The sequence below is a fragment of the Callospermophilus lateralis genome, chromosome 4 (genome assembly GCF_048772815.1).
Source record: "Callospermophilus lateralis isolate mCalLat2 chromosome 4, mCalLat2.hap1, whole genome shotgun sequence".
Taxonomy (NCBI): domain Eukaryota; kingdom Metazoa; phylum Chordata; class Mammalia; order Rodentia; family Sciuridae; genus Callospermophilus; species Callospermophilus lateralis.
The window spans coordinates 125,959,778-125,971,268 of NC_135308.1; the positions used below are offsets into that span (position 1 = coordinate 125,959,778).

At 33.8% G+C, this 11,491-nt stretch overlaps 1 protein-coding gene across 1 annotated transcript; it reads right to left on the reverse strand.

The window, feature by feature from the left end:
* Positions 1-58: 58 nt before the first annotated feature.
* On the reverse strand, positions 59-10,282 carry Krr1 (KRR1 small subunit processome component). The gene is made up of 10 exons (XM_076854882.1): positions 10,187-10,282; positions 7,372-7,544; positions 5,955-6,089; positions 5,625-5,750; positions 5,451-5,534; positions 4,295-4,351; positions 3,026-3,196; positions 1,237-1,314; positions 1,040-1,133; positions 59-594 (listed from the first exon to the last, which is right to left on the reverse strand). Exons 1-10 carry the CDS (start codon positions 10,269-10,271, stop codon positions 437-439), a joined length of 1,161 nt encoding a protein of 386 aa, XP_076710997.1. The 5' UTR covers positions 10,272-10,282; the 3' UTR covers positions 59-436.
* Positions 10,283-11,491: the final 1,209 nt, after the last annotated feature.

Genomic DNA, 11,491 nt, shown 5'->3' on the forward strand with positions numbered 1-11,491 from the left:
AGCTGTTTACTCTTAAAATAAAACAAAATTGTAAGAAGGGATAATCAGGGAGAGAGAATGCACTGAAAAACTGGCATTTATTTTCCTCAAAACCAAATGCTGGGACATGATTATGGTTAAAAACTAACCAATGACATCAGACTTTGGATTTAATGAAAAATTACAATAGTCACGTTCCAAAAATGTATATATAAAAAAACTTAAAAGTTACTCCTAAACTCATGCTTAGGCAAAACCTGCCTGATTAGGTACAATGTACACATAGCACTTTCTAGCACAAAATTTTTCAAAATACACAAGAATATATTTATAAAGAATATTATTATATGAAACTCAGAAATATTATTTCTCACACATAGGACAACTAATGCCCTAATATCTCAAAATCCTTTACAAAAGGAGATAGTTTTATAAATTCTAGTTCAGGGGGTTTTGGTTACTTTTTTAATGTTACTTTTTTTTTCTTCTTTTTCTTTTCATCTGCTTCCATCTTAAGCTTAACTTCTTCAGCTGTAAGAGCTCCCAGTTTCTTGTTCTTTGCTTTCTTAACCTTCTCCTTGATGGCAGCCACATCAATTTTAGTTTCAGTAGATGCTACAAAAATTAAAAAGAAAATGTATGCAATTCTATACAAATTAAAACAATGTGTTTTAGATAATAATTTCAGATCACTATTTTAATAACCAAAAGGTTATAAAATATACATGTTGCTAAAGTTAGAAATTTCTTCAAATCATAGTCTCTAAATATGCACTAGTGAGAGTTCATAGGAAAATGGCATGACAGTTTAAACAATTTGTACCAATTACTGAATTTAATTAATCCTTTTTCCCTAAATCTTGAGATTATTTACATTCTTTTCCTTATTTTGGAACGTTACTCATTAATATATCAATTTTCCATCTCACACACTGAAATAATTTAAAGTTACATTTTTTAAAAAATATTACACGTAGCTTTTCCAGCTTGGATTTCACTATGGATTTACTTTTCATAGACAATGGATTTTTTATATCAAAAAGTGAAAAATGAGCATTACCTTCCTTAGGTTTCACAACTGTTTTTTCTTTAGGTGGAATAAATGCTTTGTTTCTTTCCTCTTGTCTCTTACTGAGAGCTTCTGCTTGTTTAGCCTATGTTATTAAAAGTACATTTGTAAAATAAAGTTTAGTTTTAAGAATTCAGAATCTATGAATGTTGTTATTAACACTGTCAGCAAGACATAAAGAGTCTTACCTTGATTGCTTCCATTTTTTGTCGCTTCTTTTGATTCGCTTTCAAAAAGTATTCACCACTAGCCAATTCTTTATCAATCTATTGAAAACAATATTGATAATTATGTTGGAAATAATGTAGATGAGGACAGCAGAATAAAATAGACTTTATTATTGCTGTTTGTATATACGTGACTACATGAACAATGTAATTCTGCAACCTGGACACTCAGAAAAATGAGAAATTATACCCCATCTGATTCAAATGTACGATATGTCAAGATCATTGCACTGTCATGTGTAACTAATTAAAACAAATAAAAAAATAAATACATTAAAAAAAAGAAATAATGTAGATGAAAAGTAATTTCCTAAGAAAGTCACAACATCTTTAAGGTAACAGTGGAGTCAATACTCTCTCTCTTCATAAAGGTAGCTACATGAACTAGACTGGGGGTAGAGATAGAAAAAGGAAGGATGGGTCTTATCTGGGCTCTGTGTACATACATTTACATAAATATTACACTGAACCCTGTTAATATGTATAGTTAATACATGTTAATTTAAAAAAAGTAAAGAGATTTGCAGAGGTAAGGAAGAAAGAACAGCCAATTAGTACAAAACAGGTCATAGGACGTATGGCAGGTGCTATGGAAGCAAGGTTTAGCGATTGGCTCCACTATGCTCTTCTCAGCTATCATTTTCCTTCTGATCTCACTTTGTTCTCCGTGAGCTAACATTTCCATTGTTTTTTCACCATGATCTCTACTCCTTTTTCCCTTTGGCCTCTTATCACACTTTCCCTGAAAAACTCAAACAAGGAGGAGAAAAGATGATAGAAAAGGAAGAGTTTATATCCTGAACAGAAAACAACTAGTAGAGATGAATTATTTTTAAGACATTTTCAAAGGAGAGAATACTTAAGCAATACCAGAGATATAGAAGAAATTCACACAGATGGAAATAATTAATGCAGATGAGGAAAAGAATTACAGAGAGAAGAGTTAAGTTGAAGGAGTTTTTCCTGATGGCCTCAAATATTTCAGAAAAGTCAAGGAGTGAGAAGGTGTTGACAGAATTAAGACAAGAGCAGCCAGATAATACTGAGGATGTAAGGATGAAAATATGAATCTCTAGTAGATTTAATTCACAGACAGGATTTTCTCCAGCTTCATATGGTAGTGCATTATGGGAAAGTTTGGGGACTTAATCCAAGTCTTAGAAGGTATGACAGAAGGGGAAAGTGGCATGAGGGGCTGGGGTTGAGGCTCAGTGGTAGAGCGCTTGCCTAGAATGCCAGAGGCAGTGGGTTTGATTCTCAGCACCACATACAAATAAATAAAATAAAGGCATCAACAACTAAAAAATATTAAAAAAAAAAAAGAAAGAAAAGTGGCATGAAAGAAAACAAAGAGAAAAGAAAATAACTCAGAAAAAGAATGAATATTGGAATTTATGATTTCTAAAATCATACAGAACAGGGTCAAAAAAGAATATTGCTGAAGCAAAGTAGAGATACTATGGGCTAAATCTCTGAATTTTTAAAAATCTATAGAACATTTTCATTGGCTACAGAGACACAACTGACAAAAAACATCTTGATGCAGTTCACTCACAATGTAAAGGCCCCACTCCCCAACTCCATGCATTTAGCTCAAAATGTGCCTTTTTACACTTTAGCTTCTTCCACCTCTCCAGACAACATGCACTCTCTCTCCCTCCCTGCGCCTAAACTACCCTAAATAAAATTTCCAACAAAATAAGATTAGTTCTTCCTTTATATACTATAAAGTTCAACATTTAATACTAACCTGACTTTCTGGCTGTGGTGGTGGAAATGGAGTGTATGCTTTCTTAACAGTTTTCTTCTTTGGTTCCTTGCGCTTATTCACATTTTTGTGTTTGAAGTGTGGCAAGAATCTTTCCCAACTTTGTGATCGTAATTCAGAATCTTTTGCCAATTCCCGTTTAATCATTAAGGTCTTCAGTCATACACATAAAATAAAATTTAATTTCAAAATTGATACATTTATTTAAACTATAATAAATATTGCTTCTACAAATACAATTTTAAAAGGAACAGTTCCTAGTCTCTTTAGTAGAATTAACCAATTGCACTAATAAAAAGATATGTCATCATAAATATGTATAATCAGTTAAGCATCAGAAAATCATTAGAAATTTACATTAAGAAACAGGGAATTGTTAAGAGATAAAATTGATACTTGGTTTTTCAGTGAGTATTCCAATAAAACCTTTATAATTCAACTTAATTATAGCAGATAGGATTCTTAATTAGCTAATGTTCCCTGTAAGCAGGAAACTTTTAACAGTCATTAAGAGGGAAAGGAAAAAAAAATGTCTTGATGATTAGACAAAAGTCAATACTATTCTCACATTCACCCCCACTCCATTTGAATTTTATACACATTGGAATATTAAGAGAAAGCCAACCAAGCATCAGATGCACAAGTAGCTTTCTATCTGTAATATTCCAATGTAACTCAAAATAACTTTAACCTAATCTAAGTGACTTTTTTAACTTTATCAAATTTAAGTGAATTGCTCAATAAATACCCATAATAACAGAGCTCATCATACTATTTTATTTCCAAGTATAATCACAAACTTTTTGCACACAGGGATGTAACAGATCTTTCTGAGGGACTACAATTTGTTCAATTCCAAAGGTTTTAATGTAATCTAAGATATTTCCAGTTTCAATAGAAATAGGCAAAATTTTGAAAGATCACATCTTCAAATATAATACATGTGATCATAATTCAAGAAAACTGAATTGATTATGATCTACGATAAATTCTATGAAACTTATTTTCATTACATCAGAGCTATAAAATAAATTATAGTATTCTCTTCAATAATTTTTACACTGGAGATCTACGCCCCAAAGGAGGACTAGGGGAATTGAATGGGCTGAATTCTACCTATAATTCACTCAAATTAGCTGTATTATCAGATTTGTATATTAGACTCTCATAAAAAATTTAATTTCAAGAAAAGTTTCTGTAGTTAAGAGTAGTTTACAATCACTAGTAGAGTCATATGCGATTAACACTCACTTTAATGTTATAAATGGGATGAATATTCTTCATAGTATCTAGAACTACTTTTCGAACCTGAAATTTGCAAAGAAAAATAAATTAGACTGTTAGAATATTTTAATAAACCAGATAGAAGAGGAGTTAACATATTGCACGGCAGCCTATAAATCAAGGAATGATCACCAAATTGAAGATAATTCCTTCAACTGTTCTGAATGGCTTCTAAATATTTCATAATAGCAGTCAACCTCCCTTGGTTACAATGTTTCTCTATTACTGCTGAAATATGGTACTTGGAACCAATACAACAACCTCCTGGAGCTGTGTGATTTAAGGAGAAAAGAATTGGAAATAAGAGTCTGAAAATGAGTGTTCGAGTACTGAAACTGCTACTTTATTTAAGAAAGTAACTTGACTTTCCTGTTCCAGCTTTGTGACAGTAACAAAATGAGCTAACAGAAACAGCATTTGCTGTAGGTCTTCTCATAACATTTGGCAAATTAAAATTTCAGGAAAATATTTAATATACTTACTAAAATTCAAACAAAAAAAGATTTTTTTTTTTTTTTTTTTGATGCTGGGGATTGAACTCAGGGGCACTTGACCACTGAGCCACATACCCTACCCAGCCCTATTTTTTTTTTTTGTATTTTGTTTAGAGACAGGGTCTCACTGAGTGGCTTAGCATCCTTGCTTTTGCTCAGGCTGGCTTTGAACTTGCATTCCTACTACCTCAGCCTTCCAAGTCACTGGGATTACAGGTGTGTGCCCTGCACACGGCAAAAATGTATTCTTGGAAGAAAAATATTTTCAGAATCTGATCTTTACTGGCTGTACACATTATTGCAAGTAATGAGATGTCTGCTCAATTCTCCAATCACTTGAACATATGTAAATATACTACACTTCTCACATGTTATAGACTAAGATTTTAAATACCCATTTAAATTTTATAGTAAGAAGAGTGATGGTGCACAGGCCTATTTCAGAAATAGATGTCTCCATAGTCATCAAAGGTTGGCCAAAATATGTTATGGGTGATGATTCCCTTACAAAGTATTTATAACGAGCAAACAAAACACATTCTAAAAATATAATTCTAAAATGTATTATCCAATAAATTATAATCATTTCATTTGTTCTCTAACGATTACTTGAAGATAATAGTTCTTACCTCTTTTAAGCCACTAAAAGGTCCAATGGCTGAAACTGTATTTCCCTGAACCATAATGTAACAGTTTGTTAGGAGTTCCAATGCCTATATTGAAAGAACAGTTAAGTTAAATTCAATACAATGAAAAATTAATTATAGAGGAAGAAACTCAAGTTTTCCACTGATAAAAAGTACCTTTAATGTAGATCCTTTTGGACCAATAAGCCGTTGTCTTCTTTTTACAAATCTTTCCTTATTTCTCACTAAGGAACCTATTTTAATGATATCACACGCGATATCATCCTGAAGAATTCGTACTGCCTTTTGGAAAAATAAAAATACATCAATATGCTTCACAATTACTTATTTTTACAATTACTCATTAGTCTAATAATTGTAATCTAAACAAACATGAAAACATAATTATGAAAGGATGCAGGAAAAGGGGGAGGGAAGAAGGGAGGCAGGAAAGATACATTACAGGTTGTCTAACGTTGATATAAGTAAATCTAATTCTCAATTCACCTGTTCAAATGAAACACTCCTTGCCAACAGTTTTATTAGGTCTCTGGCCCTAATGATGATATATGGGTCAAAAGTCTTCTTTGTAGTACAAACAGTCATACTGCCCTCGATCAGGTCCAGGGTTGCTTTAACATGCTTCAAAAAGAAAAGACCAAACAAGTAGTTGTCTAAAAATGAGTTCAAGTTTACATAATTAAATAGCCTGTACTAACCAAGCTATTAACTTCTATGCCATTAAGCCATCTCTCAAATTCTATCAACTCCCTCCCTGAAGAAGCTGGGTAGTTAAATGTAAGTAATGAATACTTGATTAATTTCATATTTCACAAAATATAACAAATCAAAGCCATTGAACCATTTATACTTGGCTTTAGAATACTTCACCTAGAATAAAAATGTAACAGTGTATAGTTTCACTATCCTGGACCCAGCTCCAATCTATTTTCCTTCCGAAATATTTTCGAGATGTTTTGAGGATTAAAATCAAAGTAAAAACAAATTATCCTGGGTTCAGAGAGAAGCAATAATTAGGAACACTCAGCATTAATTCTCAATGGCAAGAACTAGACTTCGACCACACAAATAAAATGCAATTATCTAACTTGTGGAGCATAATCTGAAGACTAATTCAATGGAGTAAGTGGTGAATGATTCAACATAAGGTTGGGTATCTATGAATTCACAAGGAAAAAAAAAAAAAAAAGAAGAAGACGACCAAGTTTAATTTCAGATATAGATAGTTGTAAAACAGCCTGGAGCTGGACTGGCTACCTTCACAATGGGATACAACCAACTCCAGCGCAGTCCCACAGTGAGAAATACATTTTATATCACAATCTAGTACCCATATAAACACACACATGTAAAACTGAACCATAAGCTTCATAAAACAATTCTTATCATATGTGATACATTCTTTTTTTAAGGCTCATTATAGTCACTTTGACCTCTCAATTTACTAATGTGTTTCAATCTTCAATTTAAAAAACAAATAAACAAATACACTTCTCTAGCGACAGGGCCACAGAAACAGAGTAGTAGATAGTTGGCCACATCTACAGCTTTTATTGAAAATGAAAATTAAGCAATTAGGAACATGACTCAGTTCAGAACGAACAGGGATATGGTAACTATCATAGCCTAGAATAGGCATTCTGAAATTTGGATTTTATAAGTTTTTGACAGTTCATAAAACCTCTAAAATATTAATGGTATGTGACTTTTTCAAAGTAATTTTATTACTCACTAAAGTAAAAATAAACTATACGAATAAAATTTACCTAGACTGTTTAAACTACCAAAGAAACCAAAAAAACTAGCTACGTGGCACTTTTAAAAAGAAATCCATGAGCATACATTCACTTAATTCGGCATATGTGACAGCAAAATCTCAAAGAAATGTATAAAATATGCTTACATGTTCATTCAAGGCTTTCTGCACCAAAGGCCAACACTCTTTCAAGTAAGCCTCTCTATATTTGGGAAACAAAGTTGCAAAACTGCTCTCTTCCAAGAGTCCCCTGGGATTGTCCTCTTTAGAAAAAGCTGGCTCCTTCCAACCATCAGGAACAGTGAGGAGCTCCGATTCATCTACAAGCAAGAAAAAATTTACAGGTCACATTTTAAAGCTCTTTAGGGAACTCTGTTAACATTATATATACACACTAACAAGGTTCCCAATACTCTCTTTGTATTACTTCTTCCCTGCTTTTTATATTATTCAACAAAGAACATGCCTCCTCATTATCAAACACTGTGTAAAATTATCACCATACATTGCAGTTACCTCATAAGACAGTTCTCTAAGGGAAGGGAGTCTCCTCCTTGTTCCATACTCAACAGCACATGCCGAGCAGATAGTGGGTACTCTAGAGACCTTATTGTATTACACTATGACAGTGATGAAGTTTAAATATAATTTTGTTTATATCACTATTTTAAATATTAACCTTTCTTTCTTGGAGTGGAACTTGACAGAGAGAGAGTGAGAGAGAGTGTATGTGTGTGTATGTGTGCGCATGTATGCGCGCACACAACATCTTAAAGCTAAAAGCTCATTCTGGGGTATAATGTCAGTTAAAAATTACCTGAATAGGATTTTAGGTTTTTCCAAAGAGCTTTCAGTGTCCCATTTCTATATGGCTTTCATAGCAAATATGCCAGACATGAAGGATCAGTATTATTATTCCCATTTTATAGAAAAAGACACTCAGTCTTTCTTTAAAGGAAAATAAAGCTGACTCAGTCTAGGTCTTCTTTCACTAAAAGAAAATATGTTTTAAGGGCCAAAACATTATCTCCTGAATCACTTATTGGAGCTCCTAATCCTGAATTTTAGGAGCCCCTTAAATTCAATAGCTACTCTCTAATATCATTCTACTCAAAGGCATGCTCCACCAGACTTGTAACATCATCAACAACGGGAAGTTTTTTAGACATGAAATTCTTGAACCCTACACCAGATCTACGGAATCAGAATCTCTTTTGAGAGGCCCAGGAATCTGTGTTTTAACAATCTCATCAGGAGATTCTTTAGCACCCTAAAGTTTGAAAAGCAGGTCTTTAGCCCATGTTATAGATCCAAGTCAAGTAAACTTGCTTTCTTCTTTTAATCACATTCACTTTGCTACTTCTGGTTCAAATGAAAGAGAATTAGGTAATCCTCATATATCATTCGTCCCCCAATATCCTGAAATTTTTTTTCAAATTCTACTTAAAATGCATCTTTAAAGTCCCTATCCAATTTCTATAGCTATGAATTGATAAGAAAAGCCACCCACTCCAATCCTGAAACAAAAAAAAAGCAAAAGAAATAAAAAAGAGGATTCATAATAAAGGAAATATAAATAGCTCAGAAACATATAAAGTAATGTGCAAACTCATCTGTCATCAGAGATGTTCAAAGTAAAACAACAACCTGTTATCATGTCATCCCTATCAAAATAACAAATTCAAAATTCAGATATCAAAGTTCAGTATGGATTTAGAGTGATGAGAACTCTCTTCCACTGCTATTGAGAATCACAACTGGCACAATCCTTGAGGAAGTGTTAGCATTACTTACACATACCCTGCACTTTAAGGATTCCAACCCTAAGTGCATAGAGAAAACCTTAAGCATGTTAACAGAAAACATCCACAAAGAGTAAAGGTGTCACCCTGGTTGAATAATCAAAATAAAGCCAAGCTGGGGTAAAACAGAAGAATACATACAAGTCACTTTCATTCATGTAAAACTGAAAAAGAGGCAAAATTAAACTATTTTGCTGAACAGGCAATAAAGAGTATAAAGAAAGGTAACAGAATGCTTAATACCATTCAGAATGGTTATTGCAGGTTCCCAGAAAGGACAACATGATTTGACACATGCAGGTAGAGAGCTTCTGGGATATGGTAACCTTATTTACTCATAGTCTCAGCGCTAGTCCCCCAAGTGCTGACTTTGTTCTTCATATACAGTCTCTGCTATGTACGTTACATACTTATATAAAAATACAGCAACAACTGAGAACTCTTTAATATCTTCCCAATGCATTTTGAATGAGAGTTCAAGCTTTATACCACTTCTTACAACATTAGTTGAGCAGCTCCCCAGCTATTTCTATAGTCTCTTTCATTCATAATGAAGGTAGATATGATAAACGAGACTACAATGCAAGATTGCAATTTAAAAACAAGGCAGTCTAAGAGTTATATCGTCTAATAGTTTGGCCATCTGACAAAAAGGAATAATGATAAATGTTCCAAAATTTATTTGCTGAAAAAAAAATGGAGTTAAGGGCATGCCATATAGCTCCTTATAGATAAATAATTACTATCTGTTGCACTCTTTCAATATTAGCGTTCCGTATATAAAGATTACCTATCCCACCAGATCTTAGTCCTCTGTCAATGACTTGCAGTCACCGGCGCGCTGTAAATTTCCACAGCGCCCTCTGCAATTTTTAAATCCTCATTCTTTTAGAGGAAACGGATTCCATAATAGTTTCACTGGGATTGGTGCTGTGGTTGGGGGAGACTTGGCAAAAAGAATGAGCTGGAAACACGAGGCCAGAATACCGGTCAATTATTCCTGCAGGCGCAGTCAACTCCGGCACCATTAGCAATAATATGTACAGACACTTAACTGCATAAACAGGCTACAGATGGTTTATACGTCCAGACACAGGGAAAGAAAAAAATAGCAATTCAATATCCACAAAACCAAGACTTCACTTTTCATACAACCTCACCTTTGCTCTCCGGCTTTGACTTCTGGTTGCGAAATTCACTTTTCCCAGCTGCTGGAACGGGACCGATCGGCAAAGAAGACGCCATTTTCCAGTTGCTTCCGGTGGTACCGGAAATGAAGCTGTTCTTAAATCCTACCGGCTAAAATAACTGCACACAAAATGAGTTCCGCAGGACTCGGATGTAGAGATTTGCGCAGTCTCCGCACAAACTACACTTCTCCCAGAGCGCACTGCGACCGCGGCGTTTCGGTGAATGCTGGGAATTGTAGTTTGAGCGTGAGCAACTTGTAACCAATCTTATGCCTGGTTTTGTAGGACTTCATAGTCTAACCCGGACGGAACTGGGTATTGCAGAATTTAACCACAGAGTGTAATGGGACTATCGTAAATGTCATCCATACATTCGATAAATATTTATTTGCTCGCCAAATATAAGCTAGGTGTTGGTGGGACGTACAAATAAGAGAATATGAGGTATTCCATTACAAAAGTGATGGTACTGTTGTTTATTGTGAGACTACTGTATTTTATATTGAGCACTTTATTTGCATTATTTCTATTTAAAACAAAGACAAAGTTAAGACAAACTCTGTAATATTGATGAATCTGTGGCAGGTAGACTTTCCTAGTCCTTAGTTCAGATGGTAATTTTCTAGGGTGTTGGTATTTCTCGAAGTCAGAGGGATAGTATTTAAGTAACACTTCTGAAGACAATACCCTGACTTATTGGTGAGGGAGACATTCAAGATCCCAGTGGATGCATGAAACAGGATATTACTGACCTCCCCCCCCACACACACACACATACACAAATATATTTTCCTACATACCTATGATAAAGTTTAATTTGTAAATTAGGCACAGGAAAGATTAACAATAACTAATAAAATAGAATGATTATAACAATACACTGTAATAAAATTTATGTGAACATGGTCCTTTTCAAAAAATCTTGTACTATATTCACATATTGTCTAGATGGTAATGCTTATGGAATGAAATGAAAGTAAATGACATAAGCATTGTAATATAGCATTAAGCTATAAACTTCTATCCATAAGTTAGGAGGAGTAACCAAAACCTTACAAAGAGAAACTGAATATAAGTGGGGATTACTATGTTTCAGCTAACCTAGTAAATCCCTAAAATAACACTCCTGCCTACTACAGAACTAAATATAGCTAATTTCAAGATGTGTGAGGAGGTGCATCAGTAGCACAAATCACTACAATGTTACTCTACAAATTTAAAAGTTCTTGGACTCACTAAAGACTTCTTTTGTTAATTGATCTTATTGCTTATCCT